At 40.4% G+C, this 25,150-nt stretch overlaps 1 protein-coding gene across 1 annotated transcript in view; it reads left to right on the top strand.

Annotated features, from left to right (window-relative positions):
- LOC135714712 (5-hydroxytryptamine receptor 1-like) overlaps nt 1-25,150 on the top strand; it is a 78,210-nt gene that overhangs the window by 43,627 nt on the left and 9,433 nt on the right. The window contains exon 2 of the mRNA XM_065238106.1: nt 4,749-5,046. Within this exon, the coding sequence (XP_065094178.1) occupies nt 4,749-5,046 (298 nt within the window). The remainder of the gene's footprint in view (nt 1-4,748; nt 5,047-25,150) is intronic.

Genomic DNA, 25,150 nt, shown 5'->3' with positions numbered 1-25,150 from the left:
AAATTTTCAAAACCATCAAACTATCGAAGTTCCCGAATAATATCTCGTCTGACAGGCCCTATGCACGTGTGGTCTAAAACGCGGCATTTTCATTACCACGGGAACCATCAATTAAGAGATCTACGTCCAGGTGTGCCTGGAAAAGTGGCTGCTACCATTCCCAAAGCAACATAATAGAACTGTGCTGTTCTGGCCGGACTTGGCGAGCTGCCACTATGGGGAAAAGGCAATCGAGTGGTACGATGCGAACAACGTGGTTGTGGTACCCATAGACCACAACCATCTCAACAACCCAGAACCCCACCCTATCGAACGGTATTGGGCCGTGGTCAAAAGGAATCTCAAAAAATCTAATAAATCCATGGAAAACGAGCAACAGTTTAAATCTAACTGGCGTTCGGCGGCGAATAAGGTCGATGAGACCACTGTGCAAAATTTAATGGAAGGGGTTAAGAGGAAGGCACGGCAGTTCGGATTTGGCAACCCAAAATAATAAATGAACATTTTTTTCCTTTAAATATATGAATTGAACTACCAAAAGAAAAATAAGAAAATTTTTGTGATTTGAATTTTGACTGAAAGAAACGATTTTTTGTCGACCAATTTTTGCGCGGTCCAGCCTTTATCATATCAAATATTAAAAATCCATCATCACCATCATGGCGAACAAAAATAGTTTTTGCAGTCATTATGACAGCTATCCATACAAAATAATCCGTTAGAGATAACTTTGTCAAGATACATAATTTGCCAATTCATAAAAAAAAAACACTGCATTATTGTGCAAAAGACAGTTTTAACGTGTGAAATCCAGTGCCTTTTAACATGATATGTCTAGGTATCGAATTAAAACATTTATTCCTTTAAAATATAATGAATTTTGTGAAGCACAAGTCAAGGAATGTGGTGTTCTTATTTCAACTGCGTTTCTAGTATTATATCATCGAAAATCACTTCCTCTTTCAATTCAATCACACAAATATTGAGGCAGCAAACCATTAACTACTTTAAAAATGAACACCATAGACAAATATACAATTTTTTGCTTCACCATTGTAAGGCGCCTAGCATCAAGGTTGAGGAAGTGAATCTATTACATCTCAAAATCAAACGCCTTATTTTATTCTGCAAGCGCTGTAATCTCGATATTTGTGTTTCATTGGCCAACAACAAAATGGAAGGGCAAAAGTCTAGATGAGGAGAGACGATTGATTTGTATAGCTGTATTTTACTGGCAATAGTTAAATCGTTTTTCAGACGACATAGAATTCCATACTTCTTGGCAATTTTCTTGCTGACATTGTCAATGTGAGTGTTGAACTTAAGTGTGAACTCCCGAACGCGATCAATAGTCTCATCATCAATTACAACAGATTCGTTCTCATTTACTCGATTCCGCAAAATTACCATAAATTTAGTTTTACTTGTAATCAATTTCAACTGCTTTTACTTCAACCATCTACTTAGAGAACGCAAATCTTCATTCAAGTGTAAAACGGCATCATCTAAATCCTTAGCTGCAATGAATAACACAGTATCATCTGCAAAAAGATTAATGTCGCAAAATCGTAAAACACGCCACAGGTCATTAATATACATAATAAATAACAGGGGCCCTAATACACTTCCCTGGGGCACTCCAAGGTTATTCCCCACGGGACTGGAAACAGAATCGTTAAAAACAGTCCGTTGAGTTCTGTCAGACAAATAGCTTTCAACCCATTTATATGCAGTACTCGTAATTCCAAAGCGCTTGATTGATCGTTACATTAAGGGCCTAGACATTGTTTCAAAAGCGCGTTTTAGATCCAAAAACATCAACAATCGTATCTTTACGCTCCAAGTTATTTTTCCATTTCGCTGATTCAACGCGGTTTCACAAGAATGACCTTCCTGATATTCCGATTGTTCTGGTATCAACAAACTATTACTATTTAAATACTCCAACAGCTGGCCTTTAACAACAAGTTCTAAAATTTTCTCTAATGTGTGCAACATGTAATGGGACAAAACTCTTCGGCTTTAATCGTTCCAGCAAATTTTTGAATAGCGACCACTAAGGATTCCTTCCAAATTTGTGGCACATGTCCAGTTTGCAATGATTCATTAATAAGGTCCAGAAAGATGTGGCCAATGACATGAAAGCAATCTTGAATAACTCTAGCATTAACATTATCTACTCCAGCCGATTTTCCTAATGAAAAACAAATAACTCTAAGTTCATCTAATGTAATTGGGTGAAAAACTTCAAATCAAAAACTACTAGCTGTTTTATTTCGTCAGGTTCATCGACCAATTCAATGGACTGTTTGATCAATTAAACACTGTATGCAAAATAATCATTAAACTTAGCTGCAATTACTTGTTCTGACTGTTCTAACGTGCCATTTTTTTTTCCTATGTTCGGGACCAAACACTACTGCGACCAGTAAATTGATCTATTGTAGTCTATCCCGTGTCCTTAGTTTAGTGCATGTCGTATTACTCCATCACTATTGAGAAATGATGAAGTATTCGATTTTTTTACAGTTGCCACTCTTGCATTTATCGCAAGGATCCGACTCTAATTGAAAGGTCCCGCTATTTATACCCTTCGGAGTGTTGAAACACCCTCCAAAGGCGCGCCCCTTTGTCAGTCAAAATTGGATTCCTTAGCAACAAAATTAAGGTATGACACCGATAATGACCATGCATCAGAACCCTAGTCTTAACCACTTCAAACTCGGGAACAACGAATAGAAGATTAGGAATCACATAGATGAAGACAACTAACTCATTTTTTTCCCCTTGTTTCAAGATCATCCTCGATAGGACAGGAGTATCTGTCATCTCGGCTTGAACGTGGCAGAGACATTCATAGTTATAGGACAAGATCTGCTGATGATGTTAGAGTTGCGTCATTTTTGAAAGTATCCACGCAAAACTCACTGTTTTACAAGGGCGTTAAGCTGTACAACTCTTTACCTAGGGACCTACGAGAAGAAAATAGTGTTAACGTCTGTAAAAGAAAATGTGTGTCATTTGTGAAGGATAATATTATGTAGTGAAGCGTTGTAATGAGTGTATATGTGACATTTTTCAGTCATGGTGATGATGAAACCAAATATGACAGACATTGTATAACAGAAGCAACGTGATCTGGGGCGCAGTAAAGCTCTATATTGGTCTCAAAGTAGTTCCAGTACCCAGATGGGTTCCTGTTCTCAAAATTGGCAAAACATAATAAGGACAATGATGGACGTACATGAGAATAGAAAAATGCAAATGCATTGACTAAATTCAAATTGAAATTTGTTTTTACAATTCAAGAGCAAATTTTCATTACGTCGAATGTAACAAAGGTAAACAAAGTCGAGCTATCAGTGTCAATCGATTCTCCTGCTATTACACTATATACTGTCCGAATATAGGATCAAATCCCATTTTTAAATTTATTTACCAGTCAAATTGATTTTTGACGTAATCACCTTCCGATCAAAATAGTTTTCGATGTTACTTAAGTCACCCAATTTCTATGGAGATGCCGTTTGACTTAAGTAACAGCGCTGAGAAACCCGTGAAAAGTGTACGTTCGTCGTTTCGCTTTCTCATTATTAAAGTGAATAAATCGATCTGTTTGTTGCTAAGATGATTTCGGTGGTCCTAAAATGATGAATGGGCTGCACGTAAGGAGACGTAATTGATAATTCTCCCGAATATCCTGGTAAATACACTTTGACTTAAGTAACAATAGGGGCCACCAAATGACGTATAATAACTTTTGACTCCAAAACCAGTATTTTTTAGCATGAAAGCTAGCGATTTGCATTTGTATGATTAAAACCCTGCTAAATATGTTAAACATTGCTATCACTATGAGATTATATGTGTTTACTTGGAAATAGGAATAACTTTTCGGTCATCAAAACAAAACCTTATTTTTCTCGGATTGGTGCGAATGTTACTTACGACATAATGAAAATTTGCTCTTGAATTATCTTAATAGATAAATAAACCCAAACAAATTCCCGTGTACGGAGGTTAGTGGTGGGCCATCATCATAAAGGTGTTTAAAATACTGCGTAATGACATAGATGAGTGTTCAATTAGATTTGAAAATACTTCTTTTCATACTTTCATGCAACTGAAAAATACTATCGCAGTTAGGCCCTTATGATTCTGAGCCCAGTTGTCACCAAGGTTGGACCTGAAAACTACTGCCACCGTGGATGAAGATGACAATGTAGATTAAGAAAATACACATTTCTATTGGCTCTTTCCTTTATTTAACGTCGGTGCCAATCACCGACGGACATTGATTGCCATGCATTGACGGCAATCTAATGTGCAGGAAGGCAGCTTCCACACCTGCGTAGGATATCGCGCCCATTCAAACACAACACATGGGCCGAAGGAAGACGTGACCAGAGATTTTTAAGCCTCAGAAAAATCCCACCGACCTCGGCTGGGATTGAACTCAGACCGATTGGGGTGAAAAAGCAGTCACGCTTACCACTACACCACCGGCGCCGGTCATGTCTATTGGCATATTTGTTTACGACGTTGTTCTTGGCATTTTTTAAAATAATTTTCAGCTCTGACGGCATGTGGTATTCCACTACTGATGGGAAGATATATTTTCATCAAAGCGACAAGTATCTTCCTGGGTGAATCAAATGAATGTCCCTTCCACTGCATTCCACCATATATTTTCCACAACCAATTTGCTCACCTAGCTGATACATTCTTTCTTCCCTTCTAACCACCAGGTACTGGGCCGTAACTGACATCGACTATGCCCACCAGCGGACGGCCCGGCGGATAGGCTACATGATCATCGTCATCTGGACCCTGTCCGTGCTGGTCTCGATAGCGCCGCTGCTCGGGTGGAAAGACCCCGAGTGGGAAGCCCGAGTCTACCAGGACCTGCAGTGCATCGTTTCTCAGGACGTGGGCTACCAGATATTCGCCACCGCGTCCAGCTTCTACGTCCCGCTGCTGGTGATACTGTTCCTCTACTGGCGAATATTCCTGGCGGCCAGGAAACGGATACGGCGAAGGCAGCAGGTAATTTCCCCCTTGCTCCAGTCCTCGGTGTTCAAAGTCCGGGTTTTCTTTTTCGTCTTCTCGCAGAAACCAAACAAAAACCGCAAAATTTCGTTCTTTTTCATCGTAATTCTCGTTGTCTCTGTTTTCCGAATTCGATCGGTGAATAAAATGTTGTTTCCATTTGTTAACGTCACTTTCCAAAAGTTCACAAATCCCTCGTGTGTGGTTTATTTTTGTCATTCGTATTAGCGTTTACACGAGATTATCACTCTTCCACGACCAACCAAACCATTCAATCATTCAAACAACTCGCAGTGAAACTTTGTACTACACCACATCACTTTCCTTACCTTCTCATTTCTGCTTGGCATGCCACATTGAATACAAAGCTCATAATCTTTTTCTTAACATTCATATCCCCGCTAAAAACTTTCGAACAAATTTAATTCCACATCCCTTCGATTTCCCACCATCAAAACTCCAGACAACCCTGAGTCACGAAAAAAAAAATATCAAAAGTCAATGAAACTGAAACATTTCGCCCCCAACGTTGTGGATGTAACTAACTTTTACACCGAGCAATGAATGGGCGAAAAAGTTTCCATTGCCTTTTGTCCTTCAATCCCTACATTTCCCAAAAACTGAGCTAAAGTTTTTCGCTAGTTTTTCCACCACTCCTGGTACCTTTCAATTGCCATAACACGGAACTGCCGCCACCACCCTTTACCGCCATACCGTTCCAATGATGCACAGTGGGTTACGCATAGGTTATTGGAGCTTTGCAATTTTCAGTCTTCAATAGGATATAGAAATTCGTGCACATCTAAATATATCTGAGCAGTTTGAAGCTGAATAATTTTCGCACATTCTCCAAAAGTTTCTAAGTTCGGAATATCATGATAACCCTGTACTGTCGAGCCCAGCGACAATCCTGTGGGCAGATTTGGAGTAGATTCAATGTTATAATAAGAGTCCCGGCAAGAGTGAAGCTAGAAGTACCAATCGAGCTGTCAAGCGAGGTACCAAACAAGCAAAGTAAATAAACATTATTGTTCCCACAGCCAGTGAACTACAAGCATAGAGCTTTTTGACGTTTAATCGGCGCACACTACTGCACCATTTAAATCGATCGAGTGCGAGTAAGAGGGAAACAGATTAGTGGGAAAACAAACCGTCCATTCATCCATGTGTGATAGATAGAAAAAGACGATTAAACGTCAAAAAGGTCTATTGCGTTCATTACTGAAAATATTTTAGTAGTTTTAGATGAAAAACATTTCTTCGCTTTATTTAGTACATTGTGGTATTTATAAGGTATACCAAGCACTTGTTTGAACATTTTCCAGGTTCAATAATTGTTTTTGTCTCCCAGAAGCTCCGTTATCGACATGAAATTTTTCACTTCTGAATGAAAGTCATCCGATGCTAACGCAAAAATCTGGTTTCCTTTTACTCTGACGAAAATTGAATCACAAACAGTGCTGCTTGTTCGCAACATTTTCTCTTGGCGGGACTCTTATTATAACATCGACTCTAATTTGGAGAGCTACGGTAACGGTCGCTGTCAGAAATGACAGGCGTCAGATTTGGTTCAGAGGAACTGTGAGTTAAGATAGGTGAGAGAAAAACCAAAAAGAAGGTACGAAGTGTATTGCATGAATGTATTACTATACTAAAGACTGTGCTCGAAAAAAAATGCAACAGACAAAAATTATCACCGAAAATTCATTTTATGTCGGATATTTTTTTAAACTCTCAGGGAATAAATAAACACATTAGGGAAATGGATGTTTTTGGGATCGTATCTGTTTACAGTTCAAAGCAAAGTGAAATATTTGCCAATTGCGTTTTTCACGCAGGTGAAATATGTAGTATTTTGTATGAGATTTTCGTTTTGCTTCGATCTCTATACAGACCTTTAAAGCCTAGTATCCAGTTTAAAGAGAAGTGAAATTTGAAGCAAGTGAAACGTTTTGAGAAGAGCGTATCTGCCAGATTTTCACTTCACCGGAGGTGTAAGCTGATCGATTTAGTTTCACGTTAACTGTGAACTGTGAACTGTGAAAAGAGGTAAACATCGAACCAGGTACGGAAATAAGTGTGGATTTATCTCCCTCGGAAAACAAGAAAAACCTGGAAAAGACGGAATCATGTCAGAACCGACCAAGGACGATCAACGGAAGGATATTGCCGGTGAAGTGCGGAATGAAATACGAAGCGTTAGTGAAAAAGCACAAGGGATTCCAAAAGAAGCAATCAATGGCGGCAGACCAGCGGAACATGGTTAGACCGAGCCTATTATTACTATTTATAAATCATAAATATATAAATATATCTGGTGGAAAATGGAAAAAGGAAAAAGGCACCAATCTAAAGAAACTTTAGGGAAATTTCAGTTCCAAAGTGTTCTGAGAAAAAAAAAAGTTTCAAAATATTACGAGAAGAATTTCAAAGATATTGAATTCTTAAGACAGGTCTAGAATATTTCTGAGAGAATTCCAAAAAAATTCTACGGATAATTTCTAGTGCATCCTGCGGATAGTTTCAAGATAATTTCGAACAAAATACCGAAAAAATAAAATTTTGAGTGAAGTTCCAAAGGAATTTTAAACAAAATTTCAAGCGAATTCCGAGGATAATTTCTAGCTCATTCCGGGAAAAAAATTCTGAAACTCTAAAGAAATTTGAGTTCCAAGGTGTTTTGAGAAAAAATCATGAATAGATCTAAGCATAATTTCAGTGGACTTCAAAAGAGCTCTTAGGAGAGTTCTAAAAAAATCCGTGAGGAACCTCAAGGATATTGAATTCTGAGGACAGTTCCAAAGGATTTCTTGGGGAGTATTTCAAGAAAACTCTGCGAATAATTTCTAGTGAATCCTGCAGATGGTTCCAACATAATTTTGAAAAGAAAACCGAGAAGATTAAATTTTGAGTGAAATTCTAAAGGGATTTTGAGGAAAATTTCAAGAGAGTACCGATAATTTCTAGCTCATGCCGAGAATAATTTCTGGATAATACTGAGGAAATTCTTCTGAACCTCCAAGGGAATTTAAGTTCCAAGGTGTTCTGAGTAAAAGTCAAGAAGGGTTCTAAAAATAATTCCAGAGAACTTCTTAGAAGAATTTCAAAAAAGCTCATAGAGTTCTAAAAATTTTGAAAAGAACCTCATGGAATTCTGAGGATGGACTTTTTTGCAACTGTACAAAGTCTAAAGACAGCTTTAGCAAGCTCTACAAGAAACTCGACGCATCCCGCCAAGGCTTTGTGCCGCAAGCCGAAATGTGTCGGGATAAGGAAGGGGGTATCTTAACGGACGAACGTGAGGTGATTGAAAGGTGGAAGCAGCACTACGATGAACATCTGAACGGCGCAGCGGCGGAGGACCAAGGCGGCAGGAGGGGGACATGCCAGCTCCCACGATAGGTGAAGTTAAGGATGCTATCCGACAGCTTAAGAACAACAAAGCAGCTGGGAAAGATGGTATCGGCGCGGAACTTATCAAAATGGGCCCGGATAAGTTGGCCACTTGTCTGCACCGACTGATAGTCAGGATCTGGGATACAGAACAGCTACCGGAGGAGTGGAGAAAGGGATTAATATGCCCAGTATATAAAAAGGCGACAAACTAGAATGTGAGAACTATCGAGCGATCACGATTCTTAACGCTGCCTACAAAGTGCTTTCCCAGATCATCTTTCGCCGTTTATCACCGCTAGCAAGCAGCTTTGTGGGAAGTTATCAAGACGGACGATCAACAACGGACCAAATCTTCACGTTGCGGCAGATTCTCAAAAAGTGTCGTGAATATCAAGTCCCTATGGACCAGAAGCTGACCAGACTGATCAGGGCTACGATGGATGGTGTACAGTGCTGCGTGAAGATATCGGGTGCGTTATCGGACTCGTTTGAAACTCGCAAAGGACTTCGACAAGGCGATGGTCTTTCCTGCCTACTGTTCAACATTGCGCTAGAAGGTGTTATGAAACGTGCGGGCTTTATCATGCGGGGCACGATCTTCAATAAGTCCATCCAGTTCATCTGCTTCTCTGACGACGTGGACATTGTCGGAAGAACGTTTCAGGCCGTGGCGGAGCAGTACACCAGGCTGAAACGTGAAGCAGAGAAGGTTGGATTAAAGGTGAATACGTCGAAGACAAAGTATCTGTTAGCTGGAGGAACCGAACGGGATGGGGCTCGCATAGGCAGAAGCGTGACAATCGACGGAGATGAGTTCGAGGTGGTGGATGAATTTGTGTACCTCGGATCTTTGGTGACGTCGGATAACAACTGCAGCAGAGAAATTCGTCGGCGCTTACTACGGACTCCACAAGACCCTGAGGTTGGGTTAACTTCACCTCCGTACTAAATGTACCATGTACAAGACGCGCTGATAAGACCGGTTGTTCTCTACGGGCACGAGACGTGGACGATGCTCGAGGAGGACCTGCAAGCACTGGGTGTTTTCGAACGACGAGTGCTTAGGACCATCTTTGGCGGGGTATGTGAGAACGGTGTATGGAGGCGAAGGATGAACCACGAGCTGGCGCAACTCTATGGCGAACCCTGTATCCAGAAAGTTGCGAAAGCTGAACGGGTACAATGGGTGGGACACGTTGTAAGAATGCCGGACAACAATCCCGCAAAAATGGTGTTTGCCTCGAGTCCGGCCGGTACAAGACGAAGAGGAGCACAGCGAGCAAGGTGGTTAGACCAAGTGGAGCAGGATCTTGGAAGTGTGGGACGGTCAAGAAATTGGAGACAAGCAGCCACGGACCGAGTAAATTGGCGTAACATTGTGATGCAGGTGCAATCCTGAGGGATTTCGGACCAGGATAAGTAAGTAAAGTGATGATTTTGCTAACACTGGCCCTTACTTAACATCTTGACTAGATAGAAGATTCCCGTCTTCGGCAAACATGTTCAGATGAACAAGACCCATTTTATGGTTAACATTTCAACTCAGAACTTACTCATCAGTTCTCACTGTTGCTTCACGTTGTTTCAAGTTGTTTGGTTCCAGCCTTCTCTCGCTGGCTCTAATAATCCCAAGAGCTCCGTGAAAGCGTCCGTACCGAACAATCGTCTATACTTGAATACCCTCCTCTTTACTCAGCATTGCTTTCGAACACAACACCACGATCATATCGCGTTTCCCGAACAGCTGTCATTCGCTATTACAGTGTGACCAGCTTAACGTGTTATCCCAACTCGTGGCGTTACCAATAACGCTATGTTACCCATCGTTACATCCCTCCCTTTTTTTTAGACATGTGCATAAAATAATGCAGAAGCACTTAGCGCTTAGTCGCCGATGAGACGACTGATTGGAGATGGCGGTATCTACTTCTTGACCAGTTGTTATTTCCTGTGGTTCTACTGTAGTTCCTACCTCCTCCAACGCTGTGTTCGTTGATCCCAGATCATCACTTTTTGAATCTTGAGTTACGAAATTGTCTAGCCTTTTCAAATGGTCGCTATTCCGCAGATAGACTTTACCTGTTTCCGTAGATTTTACTTTAACCGCGCTCCGGTTTACGTCAACCACTTCGAATTCTTCTCCTCTGAAAGCTGAATCCAGAGCTCCTGGACTCAGGTTACGCATAAGAACAGTATCTCCTCTCCCCAATTTATGTTCTTTTGCATGGCGTAGCGCATCGGCTCTGTGTTTGTGGTACTCCTTCTTTGCCATGATTCTATCTTTAGCCTCTTCCCATTGCAAACTACATGGTGTTCGAATCGATGGAATGCCGCTCCTGATCTCACGTACTAGCATCATCTGCCCTGGTGATACTCCAGTTGTCTCCTGAGGCGTTGCATGGTACATTGTTAAATACTCGTAAAGATCTACTTGCCAGTCTGTTCCCTGGATTTTACTTATTTTTAACCTCTTACCAATGTTACGCATTTGTCGTTCAACAGCACCGTTCTGTTCCGGCCAGTAGGGTGTGGACAAGTTTAGGTGTATGCCATAACAGATACAAAAACGGGAAAAACCATCTGCTCTAAATTGAGGTCCATTGTCTGACGTTATAGATTGCGGAATACCAAGAACACTGAACATCCGCAGTAATGCTGCTATGACACGCTGGGTTGTTGCTGGTTTCATGGGTTCCACTTGAATAAAACGTGTCGTGTAGCATACCACCACTAGCAATGACAGGCCGTTCGCCAATCCTTCCTTAAAATCAATCGCAACGTCTTGCCAAGGTTCTGTTGGTATACGCCGTAGTATAGGATTTGGGCTGTCCGGAATTGAGGTCATCTTGCAGGGTTTACAACTACGCACTGTGGTCTCTACGAGTTTATTCATCAGCGGAAACCAAACTTTCGCTCAGCTAAGATGTCATCGCGGTACAACCTTGATGTCCAGAATGAGCTAGTTCTACGACTTTTTCTCGCAATTGCTTCGGTATCAAGATCCCATCTCCACGTAGAATGAGTTCTCCGTATACTGTCAAGTCATCTTTAATTGTGGCCGTTTTGAATTCAGCTGACACCGAGTCCCAGTTGCCTGAAAATATCGCGTCCTTTCCGGCTTGGAGCTCGTCATCCCGTGTTGTTGCTGTTTCTATCTCTTCGATTGTAAGTGCAGCTGGTTTTATTTCTTCAGCAAGCCCAGCAGCACTGTCGGCTTCACCATACGCTTCTTCCGAACTCTGAGACATCCTTGACAAAGGATCCGCAATGTTGTCCCTACCTGGTTCGTATCGGACTACAAAGTCAAAACTCTGCAGTCTCAGTATCCAACGTTCTATGCGAGCCGATGGCTTAGATTGGACTCTGTTGAATAGGTATTCGAGGGGCTTACAATCGGTTATTAGCGTAAAATGGATACCGTACAGATACACAAAGAGTTTTTCCATTGCCCAGATTATTGCCAAGCACTCTTTTTCGGTTTGGCAATTTTTTTTTTTCGTGTACCGCCAAACTTTTAGAGATGCAGGATACAGGTATGAGCACCCCGCTCTTTATTTGTATTAAAACTGCACCCAGCCCATATGGGCTTGCATCCGTTACCAGTTGTGTTTCATCTGACTTATCATAGTACGCCAATGATTCAACTTTACCTAATTAAAAAAAAAAAATAAAAAAATACCCAACTTAGATTAGGTATTCTTAACGTCAAATTTATAACACCTACCTAAAATTGACTTTGCACTCTCTAGTTCTTTGTCATGAACACTTGTCCACTTGAAACAAGTATCTTTGTGAAGTAACTCTCTCATGTGGAACGTCAATGACGAGAGATTTTGAACGAATCTTCCCACGAAATTAATGAGTCCCAGTAAAGATCTTAACTCTGTAACTGAGGATGGAGCCTGCAATTCAAGTATCGCCTTCACTCTTTCATCGGTGGGATGGATTCCCTCGTTACTCACGCAGTGTCCCAGAAACACGACTTCAGTGGCAGAATAAACAGATTTTTGTTCATTTATCCGCATGTTCATGTCTTTCAATATTTGTAAGACGAGCTTCAACGTGGATTCGTGTTCTTCCTCTGTAGAACCATGAACAAGCAAATCATCCATATACACAATCACCCCTTTTAACCTCCTGAACAAGTTCTCCATCTCTCTTTGGAACAATTCAGGGGCTGATTTTATGCCAAACATCAACCTGCGGAACCTATAGACCCCGCTGCGTGAGACAAAAGTGGTTATATCGCGGCTATCTTCTTCGAGCTCGAAATGGTAGTATGCTGCTTCTAAGTCGATCTTTGATAGTTTCGCCACCTTTGTAATTGAAGTAATAGCTGCGTCAATGTCGGGCATCGGATAATTCTCACGATTCACCGCCCGGTTTGCCGCTCGCATGTCGCACGACGCACAAACGTATCTTACCATCCGATTTTCAACCAGGTACCAGAGGTGAAACCCAAGTCGACGGTCCCTCAGCTCGTTCTATTATATTCTTGTCTAATAAGTCTTGAATCGCTTCTCCGACGTCTGCTTCCATCGACACTGGTAATCGTCGGGCAACTTGGACAACAGGGGAAACCTTTTTATCGATCTGGATCTTCAATGCCACGTTTGGAACTTTCGGAAACGCCTATGGGTCCTTGTTCGAATCAGATTTTGACTCAATATGGTGGATGTTGTATCCGATTTTCAATACGCCCAACGTGAATGCCGTACTTTTGCTCAGTATGTTTGTTTGTCCGCCTGGAGCAACCAATATGTGTGCCCATATCCCTGATTCACCACCGGGTATTCTGATTTCTGTTTCAAAAACGTTGCTGAAGAATATTTTTCCTTTTTCCTCATTTCTCCTTCTTGAGGGCGACGTTCGTTAAAGATGTTTGCTCCCTGGTGCATTAACCACTTGTAACTCTAGCTGTTCATAATGTTGGCTGGTGATCCCGAGTCCATCAACATGTTCATTTTCACCCCTCCTACTTCCAACGTCAACATTTCGTTCAGCTGTTTTTCAGCATTGATTGCAAACATCCCTTTTGAAGTAACAGTTTTGTCGTCGAAAACAGCGTGCATAGTTGTACGTTTAGACGGTGGTCCAGTCCACTGTTGGTAGTTCTCTCGTATTCTTCTTCGACAACACGCCTTGAAGCGTCCTTTACTTCCACAGCTATGACATGTTGCATTCTTTGCCGCACACTTATCTGATTCTTTCGCTATGTGACCTGGACGATTGCAATTGTAACATCGTCTGCCTGATTCAGCGATCTGGTACTTTTCCGGGCGTTCTTCTACTACGCGTTGAACCACAGTTCTCTCAAATGCAGATGAAATGGGTCTTTCATACTGTTTCGATTGCCTTTGCACTTCTTCTATAGTTTTCCCCAGCATCATAACATCATTCAGTTTTAAATCATCCGTTAGCAGTTTCTTACGCAGCTCCGTGGACTTACAACCCTCAATGACTGGGTCAATTACCATATCATCCACATCAACGAAATTACTCCGCTTAGCCTGATTTTTTAGCCTGAATATGAACTCATGAATAGGTTCATTATCCTCCTTCAGTTGTGGAGCAAAGTATTTTTCTAATGAGGTTATGGCCGAATCATACTGCAGAACTACTGTTTCTCCAGAGTCTGCAACTTGCTGTACTTCGTATTTGCTAACTTTATCATAATACTCTTGAAGTTCTAAACCCTCGAGAACGAGAAGCATATCAAACTTCTCTTCGTCGTCGTCGTCAATTTTATTCGCCCGTAGAAAACGATCGAATGCCTTCTGCTACTTCATCCAATCGTTCCATGGGTCTACCCCCACCTTGAACGGAGGCATCGCGGATGCATCTATTTTGTTCCTCGCCGCCATTGTGAAAGCCAACTTGTGCCTTCTCTCGCTGGCTTTAATAATCCCGAGAGCTCCGTGAAAGCGTCCGTACCGAAAAATCGCCTATACATGCAGAGATGCCAGGCTTATTTTGAAAAAAATCTGGCGAAACCCGAAAAAAAAGTCTGGCAAAAATCTGGCACAGCAATTTAACATAGGAAGCTGCCAGATTTCTCAAAAAATCTGTCTGGCAGAGCTTAAATTTCTCTGGCTGTGCCAGATAAATCTGGCAACCTGGCAACGCTGTATACATGAATACCCTCCTGCCGAACACAACACCACGATCATATCGCGTTTCCCGAACAGCTGTCATTCGCTATTACAGTGTGACCAGCTTAACTCGTTATCCCAACTCGTGGCGTTACCAATAACGCTATGTTACCCATCGTTACACTTTGATAGAAGGATTGATAGATATGACTATTTGAATTTGGAGTCAACACCGTACAGGGTACAGACGACGTAAGTTTTTTTTTCTGGCACAGGCGAAGGGTTAAATAAGTAATTTCACCGAAAACATCATCAGAATAAATACTGATTCTCATAGGCTGCTTAGGAATTGTTAAAAGCTGCATATTTTATAACATACACACAATTTTACATTTAGAGTGGTAGAATGCCTTGTTTGCTAGGAGAAATGTTTCAAAAGTACTATTTTAAGCTACCTAATGAAATGCTGATCAAATTATCTTATAACAATATCATCAACTTCAACTTCAATTTGTTGAGATCAACTTCACCCCGTTTTACGGTACCTATTTTTATTTAATGTGTGCTAGAATTTCAAAATGTACATCAAATCATAGAAAGCCTCATAATAAAAAAGTAGACCAGAGGTATCTGAGCATTTCTAAAATCCAAAATTATTCTCCGTAGTACCGACTTGTACCCACTGTGCGTCAAAACGAACCATTCCATTAATTTTCATCACAAGTCCCTTGATCGATTCCGTTCAGAAGTAGTTGGATATTACACAGAACTATCCTTGTAATTATATCATTTCATTTTCCTTCAACTTTTGCATGTTCCCGTCTTCCGACAGCGTAGCGAAAAGTTTACCGTTTATACATTTTATTCATGTGGTGTTCTTTTTCCATGTCACTTTGTCGTAATGTTTGAGAAAAAAAAATAAACTTGAACCAAACTTGATGACAACCATATACTTATGAATATACTCTTTCTAGTTATTAAGTTTCGTTTCGTTCTGCACCAAAAACACTCTTTTTCCACCGAAAAGTTCCGAGAAACGGTTGCCCCTCGACGACGCTCGAACTATTTCGCTCCAATTATTGTAATGAAGATCTGTAATTTTCTTTTCTCTAATTTTCTTCATCATTTCGTACTCATACAGGGTAAAACAATTGTGCAATTGATACCAAAAACTTTAGTAAGTATTTTCATTAGTTATTTTTTTACGAGTTATTTCCTTTCGAATTTTTCACTCGATTTATACATTTCTTCGTTTTGTTCCCCCGCCTCATGTGTTTCACCGCCACACATTTATTCGTTATTTTATCCATTTGGGTCATTGGTTTATTTTTTTCGGTGAGTGTTTTTCTTTTTGTGTTTGGTGGTTTCTTTTTTCATCCTAATTGGGATCCAAAATTTCACTCTAGGTGTTTTATTTTTTGGGTGTTTTCGTTTCCATCATTTTCAATCGTATCGTTGTATTCGTTTAGCTGAAATTCATTTCGATTAACAAACATTACCGTTGGTTGAATTAGAAATTTAGTCAAATGCTGCTTCAGTACCCCATTCCAATGATCCTCCTGACTGCAGCTAGTGGCAAGGGAAAGGGATGAATTACTTGCTGTGACAAACCGCAGACCACAGAACCCGTCCCATTCCCCTCCCCCAATCCAAGAGCAGCGAACTTTCCCAACTTCCGAACATAGTCAGAGCCGGCTAATTCACCATCCATTGCATTATTGGAGAGCGGACCAAGTGAATGACAATATATACGCACCCGCATAAACCGGAATCCTGAAACCAGAAACCGAACGTTTCCCCTCACATCTATAGCAAGGTGCCCAGTAGACTGGTTCAAGTAATTTGAAATTTTGAAATAGTAGAATGTCGCATGAGTATTCGATCCCTGGATATCTCCTCCGGGCTTTTAACCCGATATTTCAATTTGATACCAGTCAACTGCACCGTTCCGAAACCCCCTTGTTCGTGTAGTCAGCCAATAGTACCTAGTCCTAACAAGGAGCGTGCTCAATAGTTCGTAGAGGCCACCATCTGTCCCGGCCGCCATCAATGCTCTCCGGTAGCAGGGAAGATGATCACCATTTATTGCCACCCAATCCGACCCGACTACTAACCACGCTTGCCATGCTTTGTTGATGTGTGGTTGGAGCTTTGGAATTGAATTGTTGCATCGGATTTACATCCTGCACCCACACCGTGTAACGCACCAACACAAAAACCGTACTCATCATCAGTAGTGGGATGATTCTAATTCAAACAATAACAAAAGCTTTCGTAACGAGAAGCGTATTGTGTGCGTGTGCATTCCCTTTGTAGTTTTCACTCCGCCCTGTCCGAAGCCCCCAAAACCACCCCTTAGAAAGTCCCCGTCACGAGAAGGGACGGAAGGAGCGAGCTATAGAGTCAGTGTTCTAGGACAATAGGTCAAATTAGAGGTTTTGCACTTGCATTATACACATACACACTAGGGTGGGTCACCACTACATGGAAAAACACAAACGAGAACAACCCTTTTTTGATTCCATTTTAGGTCCCAAATAACTGCTAACTTAGAAAAAAAAATGATTTATATTTTGGTGCTCTGAGATTGATATATACATGACCGATCATAAGTTTAAGAAAACCCCCCAAAAAACCATGCAAATATGTTACGTCAATCTATCCAGCGGGACAAACTTAACGAATTTCAAAGTTGATACGTGTTTTGGAATGTACCAATAGCGTACCATAGCGTACCTTCAAGGATTTTGAACGTACCTCAAAGCCCGGAAAACCCGTGTCCCACTGGATAGACATACGATTTCAGCAATGACCGAGTCGATCGACCAGATTTCTACGGAAAAGTGACGTACCAAATGCGTACTTTACGAATCTGTCATTCATTTTCAACGTACCTCTTATTTTCACTTAAATGCTTATACTAAACTTTTTAAATCGTTTTATATATGAATTCTGGGCACGGAATTGGATTCCTCAAAAAATTTAAGCCCGATTTCATATAAAAAAAAACTGTACTTAAGTGCATTCTAGCCAGTTTGAGGACCAAAAACAGTTTTTTTTTTTAATTTGCATCGTTTAAAAATATACTAATTTCGAACAAAACCGTTAATTTCATGAATAATTATGGAGACGCACGGTGTTGCTTGGAAAAATCCATCATAAAAAAAGCCTTGATAACTTTCTGATCGGTCATGACCAACGTACCTAACTGGAATTCACTTTCTGATAGAATTTACCAGTGTTTTAAATAAAAAAAATTATATTATTCCAAAAATTACATTTTTTCGATGATACATTAGAGAAAACATAATCAAATGATCAGATATCTATCAGAAATTATTCCTGAATATCCAACACTTTCTGATCAATCATGACCAACGTACCAACAGGTTTTCTTTAATGTATTATCAAAAAAATGTAATTTTTTAAATAATATTATTTCTTATTTAAATCACTGGTAAATTCTATCAGAAAGTGAATTCCAGTTAGGTACGTTGGTCATGATCGACCAGAAAGTTATCAAGGTTTTTCTTATGATGAAGGTTTCCAAGCAGCACAGTGTGTCTCCATAATTATTCACGAAATTAACGGTTTTGTTCGAAATCAGTTAATTTTTAAAGGATGCAAATTAAAAAAAAAACTGTTTTTGGTCCTCAAATTGGCTAGAATGCACTTAAGTATAGTGTTTTTTATATGAAGTCGGGCTTAAATTTATTGAGGAATCCAATTCCGTGCCCAAAATTTATATACAAAACGATTTAAAAAGTTTAGTATAAGCATTTAAGTGAAAATAAGAGGTACGTTAAAAATGAATGCCAGATTCGTAAAGTACGCATTTAGTACGTCACATTTCCGTAGCAATCTGGTCGATCGACTCAGTCACTGCTGAAATCGTATGTCTATCCAGCGAGACACGGGTTTTCCGGGAAGCTTTGAGGTACGTTCAAAATCCTTGAAGGTACGCTATGGTACGCTATTGGTACATTCCAAAACACGTGTCAACTTTGAAATTCGTTAAGTTTGTCCCGCTGGATAGATTGACGTAAATATGTTTTGTTCAATGATCTCTCATTTTACGTTCAATTTTCGATCTCCAAAGGTTATTTGAATGGTAGAATGGTATAGCATAAGTGTTCTACTACTACTTTTATTTGGCCAACCCAATTCTGAGAAAATCAATCACGATTCTTCAGAGTAAATTTTGAAAAATATTGTAACTTTGGGGCACACCAAATTTGAAAACTATATTGAACTATTTGCCTACGAGGAAAGTTCCATTCAATACCTTTCAAATTATCGAAAGAGAACGAAAATTGAACGTAACATGACAGAGATATGAACATAACAAATTTGTCATGTTTTTTTGGGGGTGTCCTTAAACTTATAATCGGGAGTGTACGAGCTTGACATAAAATTGAGCCATACACTGTACGAAAACATCCTCAATATTTCGAATGATTATTGCATTGCTCGAGCTCTTCAACAATATGCATCCGAATTTCGGATGATTGTCTTATGGTCGTCAGATGATGAGCATCCATATGACTGTCATCCAAATAAAGGATGATTTTTATTTGGAAATTGGCTGTCAAACATACAGCGCTCAGAGAACAACAATTCAGTGTCAACATTTCAAAGGGGCGCAATTGCATTTGTAAATAATGGCTTTAGCCATCGTTTTCTCGCGAATAAAAGCATGCTCATGAAAATTAATAAAACCAGCAGGTAGAAGAATGTTTCCTTTACCAGCTAGCATTGTTAATTTAAAGGGATGGGCTTTTATTTGCGAGAAATCGATAGCTCAAGCCATTGTTTTCAAAAGCAATTACGCCCCTTTGAAATGTTGGCACTGAATTTACGAATAGTATGACATGTAAGACATACTTTTAATAAGATATTTAATTCGATTGTTTATATTTCCATTCTGAATAGCCATTCCATGGATTCAAAGATTCACCGTTGGTAGAGGAAACTTCCTCCACCACAAAATAGACAACCTTCGATTTCCATGCTTTACCCATGTTCGTATTAGCTATGATAGCAATGGCTATACTTCCACCTCGTTTGTCAGCTCAGATCAGCAAATGACGTTCGATAGAATTATTTTGCATCATCATTTTGAATGATTTCCGTTATGGGGCTGAACCAGTACCATATCCATTTCAGTTAAGGACGACAATCATTCTGCAGCGATCATTACGCATTGCAACTGAAGGCTCTATCCCTTTTCATAACATTGTTCATCCTGTATTCGAGTGGAAATTCATCGGATTACAAAACATCCGTCATCCGGTTGCAGCTACCATTCGGAAAAGCGATTTAGATGTTTCGGTTGGAATTGTATGAGGTTTCATTCGAACAGAGGATGGTATTTGTGTACAGTGTAATAGACGCGAAATTTAGCTCAATCGTACGTACTTTTCGTCGAGAAACGATCTGTTCAGTCTTGAACAGCGAATCCAAACACATGAAGCAACCAACGATACAGACAAAACGGTTGCTACGACTACCATGACAAATTCGCTCTGTAGCACAACTCGATCGGAGCGGTAGAAGGACAATGATATATTGCTTGCCTGCTTTGTTGCAATATGCATGGATGAGGACACAGCTTTATCTGAATCGAGAAAAGACATAACAAAAATATTCCCATTGACACACGTGTTTCATCTTCGGCTTTACTTCGTGTAGCAGCTTGCCAAAAATTTGCTCGTTTCCTTCTACCGCCCTGAGTGAGCGGTGTGTCACGGACTGCTTGTCATGAGAAAAAAGGAAGAAGATTATATCATTATTGCTTTCCACTTCTGACAAAGCGTTATCATTCGGTTCGTTGATCGCTTGTCATTTTGTCATTTGGAGATATTTTGGATTCCTTGGTCTTGAAGCACTTAATTTTACATGACATGTTTGTTTACGTCTCATCCTTTCCGAGAGGGATTCCGTCACGGGTAAAATTAGTTATTTCTAAGTGAGTGTGTGCAAAATTTGGAGGCGATTGGTTGTAACTTGGCTTTCCGCATTGCATTTGAAATGTGTATGGAGCACACTTAGAAAAAGTAAGAGGTTGTATCCAAGGCACGACCGTAGATTTGACGTAGGACTACGAAAGGTACACATTTAAAAATTCCTAATTTTACACGTTTGTTACTCGACGAAAAGTACGTTTGATTGAGCTGAATTTCGCGTTTATTATGGCTTAATTTTATGTCAAAATTGACGCTCGTATGTGTCAGTCTCAGAGCACCTAAATTAACATGAGTTTTTCTTATTGTGTATGTTTGATGTCACTGCAAAAGTATAGTAAATATTATTAATTTATTAACTCGTTATCACTGAAAAAGTAGGTTAAAATTTGGAAGCAATTTGAGAGTTATGTTTCTGAGGTGCTCTGTCGGTGTCCTGAACGATATGTCTTGGATACAAGCTCTTACTTGAACTCTTTAGTTGACTTTTTTATGAGTCATTTGTGGTCCTGAAAAGTACCGATGTGTTGGAAGCTTGGAAGCCAGTTTATAACAATACTGTGGAATATTTTTCTCAATGTTCTTGGAGATGATAGCGGTGTCGAAATAAAATATGTATTAGGGAAAACACATCAATCACAGAAACTGAGCATACCGGACGGTATCTACGTTTATTTGATGCAAATTATAAGCCGCTTCTATTGAGAGAATCCGGCAATATTTTTTGTTGGCATAATTCTCTTAATAGGAGGGGCTTAAAATTTGCATCAAAAGGCATACAAAAACGTACCCCCCCCCCCCCCTCGCATGCTCAGTGATTGGTATCAAAATTCAGCGACTGTGTTAGGGCAACCACTATTCCCATCACGGAAACGCCTCTAACGCCCGCTAATTCGCCTACAATATAAGGCTAATATGCGGCTAATATAAAGCTTAGCATGACCCTATGTTAGCCCTGCATCAGCTTTATATTGCAAAAAGGTGAATTAGCGGGCTTGTTGGTTACTTGGATGGATAGCTAGCTGCTTGCGGGGAGTTTTCGTTGTGTACTAGAAAACACCACCACCAAGCGGTGATTGAAAGAACAATCGTTCGGTGAGACCGAATGGAATTCAAATTTGAAATCTGTGTTAGGAAAAGCGCTTTACTCAGGCAAGCGGTGATAATTTCAACTGTAGGAACAATTGCACATTCGTGCAATCTACTATAGTGATAAGGTCTAAATTTTAACAGATTTGAAGAAAAATTTCCTATCGATTGACATAAAGGGTGATACGGTCAAAATTTGGTCAAGGGAAAACGCGTGTAAATCGGTGAAATCGTTTATTTAAAAAATCAAATTAAATTTCTTTTTCAAGTTCAATTAGTATAAAATTCAGGAAAAATATTCAGTTAGGCTTCCGCTTTTCCAAATCCGAATTGCCGGGCCTTACGCTTGACCCCTGCCATCAGATTTTGTACAGCCACCTTGTCCACCTTCTTCGCCGCAGAAAGCCAGTTTGTCTTGAACTGCTGCTCGCCCTTAGCAGTTTTTTTGGTCTTCTTTAGGTTCCACTTGACAATAGCCCAGTATTTCTCAATTGGGCGGAGCTCTGGCGTGTTGGGAGGGTTCTTGTCCTTGGGAACCACCTGCACGTTGTTGGCGGCGTACCACTCCATGGCCTTTTTACCGTAATGGCAAGATGCCAAATCCGGCCAAAACAGTACGGAACAACCGTGTTTCTTCAGGAAAGGCAGCAGACGTTTATTCAAACACTCTTTCACGTAAATTTCTTGGTTGACAGTCCCGGAAGCTATGAAATTGCTGCTTTTCAAGCCACAGGTACAGATGGCTTGCCAAACCAGATATTTTTTTGCGAACTTTGACAGTTTCATGTGCTTGAAAACATCTGCTACCTTTCCCCTTCCTTTTGCCGTATAAAACTCCTGTCCCGGAAGCTGCTTGTAGTCGGCTTTGACGTAGGTTTCGTCGGCCATTACCACGCAGTCAAACTTCGTCAGCATCGTCGTGTACAGCTTCCGGGATCGCGCTTTGGCCGTCGTATTTTGTTTATCATCGCGATTTGGAGTCACTACCTTCTTGTAAGTCGATAGTCCGGCTCGTTTTTTGGCTCGATGCACGGTTGTAGACGATACGCCCAGCTTATTTGCGGCATCTCGGAGAGAGAGGTTAGGGTTTCGCTTGAAACTACCGGCAACTCTCTTTGTCGTCTCAGCGGCTTCCGGTTTTCGATTTCCCCCCGATCCAGACTTCCTGGCTGTCGAAAAACGTTCCCCAAACACTTTAATTACATTTGTAACGGTTGATTTGGCAACTTTTAGCGATTTTGCCAACTTTGCGTGCGAGTAGCTCGGATTTTCGCGATGCGCGAGCAAAATTTTGATACGCTGCTCTTCTTGCTTGGACGGCATTTTGAAAACTGAAGAGTGAATTCCAAAATCAAAATAGGAGCAACATTCTACGCACACACACCTTCAAAATGAGGGGTGTTCAGGTTTTTTAAATGCAAAATTGAAAGAAATACGTCAAGTTGATATTGACCAAATTTTGACCGTATCACCCTTTATTAAGAGTTAGAATCCATCGTCTCTGGATCAAAATCAGACACCTTTCATACCACGACCGACTTTGATTTTTGAAATTGCACCCCCAATGGTGCCTTACAATACATGGTATTTTATGCTTATGGGAACTAACATCCAACTAATGACCTTGACACGTCTCACGTCACTTTTCAAATAGACCAATCCACATTGATCGATTTTCTTCATCGACTCTGTCTTTCGTTGATAACTTGGCTGCATTCATGCATTATTAAGCGTATTAGACGAGAATAGCAGCTGAACGTGTTTTTGGAACCGAGTTATTAACGAAAGAGAGAGTCGATGAAGAGAATCGATCTATTGGTCTATTTGACAGTTAACGCGAGAAGTGTCCATAAAATATTATTTAACAAATTTATGGTGGTCCTGAAAAGAACCGTTTTGTCGTGATGGTTTAGTAATGCTGAGCTATTAAGGTGTTCTTCGGCGAATGAACCTCACAGTGGACTGCAGCTCGCGCTTGCCGGCAGCTGCTGTTGATGATGACACTACCACTCACCACACGCGGTGAGACCGAAGTGAATTCAATTTTTAAATCTGTGTTTGGGAAAGTGCTTTTCGCAGTGATAATTTTAATTATTATAGCAACAGTTGCACATTCGTGCAATTTTCAAAAGTGGCCTTTTTAAACTTGATAAAGTGTTCATTTTAGCAGATTCGTAGATGAAATTCCAATTGATTGACTTGTTTAGAATTAATATCCACCTTCTATTGACAGAGAAAATAGAGAAAGTTTTCTAGATAACGTTATTGTTAAGCATGATTTACGCAAATAGTGCTCGTCAATTCGAAAGCAACTAATTGAATTTTTAACTGACCATTGCGAGAAGTTAGGTATGGTTTTGATGGTATTACATTTGTTGCCACCTTGCCGCAATTAAAGTTGTAACTTATTGGAGCTAAAATGTGTTTTGGCGTAGCAGCGCTGCTGATGATTTCGGCAGCGTCAAGAACTGAATCTCACTGCAGGGGGTTGAGTTGGATAGGAGCTTCCTGGATCCTCTCCGCTCCCTCACTTGTCAATGAAAATAAAGTTGCAGACTAAAATAATTTCGGAGTTTCCCATCTTCTCGAGTTGGTGAACTCTAGCGACCAATGCGAAGTTGCATGGAATTCTGAGAGGTAAAATATAAAATTTATATAATTATATATAGTAAGCCCCCTATCTCTCAAGTACGCTTATGAGATGGACCAATTATTTTTGAATAATTCATGTGATCGCAGAAATTATTTCAGTTTGGAAGTTGACTTCCTTTGGTACACATTTAACGGGTGATTACTGAAAAATAAGAATTTTCTTTTGGGCTTATGAGAAAACACATTTTTGTGAAAAGAAAAAGTGATATATTTTAAATGAAGCTACGGCACGTTTCTACAAATCAATGAACGTTTGAATGAGGTCCGTTATCAGCTGTTTGACGTAGCTTTGTCATGATATGAGAGCATGAGCGTTGTACAGCATTTAAATCGATTTTACGAATTCAACTTTTGATTCGGTTAATCCAGGCCAGTGACAAAGCCTATATCAACAGCAGCGTTTGACAGTAGGCAGCATGTCCCGGGCTCAAATCATTTATTTTGCTGTGCTGGGCCCGCTGTCACTGTATAACATGTTGCCTACGCGCCTGCCACTGGGCTAGGTTAATCAGTTGATTACAATTCTTGGCCCTCCAATTGTTTTTGTATACCAAAGAACTCATATTTACAAAAAAAAATCAATTGGCGACTGTTGCATACGTCCCTCGCGTGACACCACACCTACTCATACACCCTAGGGGCAGATCACTTTAGGTACATTTATTAAAACAACAAAAAAAAATTGGATGCATTTTCTCAGTGTATTTTTTGCTGTGTGTAGCAGGGGGACCCTATCCCTGTCAACCACATATAGATGCACCATAGCTCACATGGTCTTGACATTTTTCGACAATCTGACACTTTTGGACAAACTGACAGTGATAAAACTGACGGAGGCACGACAGAACAAGACAGCTTACTCTTTCACACTTGCATCGCAGTGCTGAATGCTAGAAAGAGTATTCTGTT

This window comes from Ochlerotatus camptorhynchus, unplaced genomic scaffold (assembly GCF_037179485.1).
Source record: "Ochlerotatus camptorhynchus isolate MF236.1 unplaced genomic scaffold, CSIRO-AGI_Acam_v1.1 ptg000698l, whole genome shotgun sequence".
In the NCBI taxonomy this organism is placed as follows: Eukaryota; Metazoa; Arthropoda; class Insecta; order Diptera; family Culicidae; genus Ochlerotatus; species Ochlerotatus camptorhynchus.
Note: the sequence above shows the minus strand (reverse complement) of the source record. Positions and strands in the feature narration are given on the sequence as shown.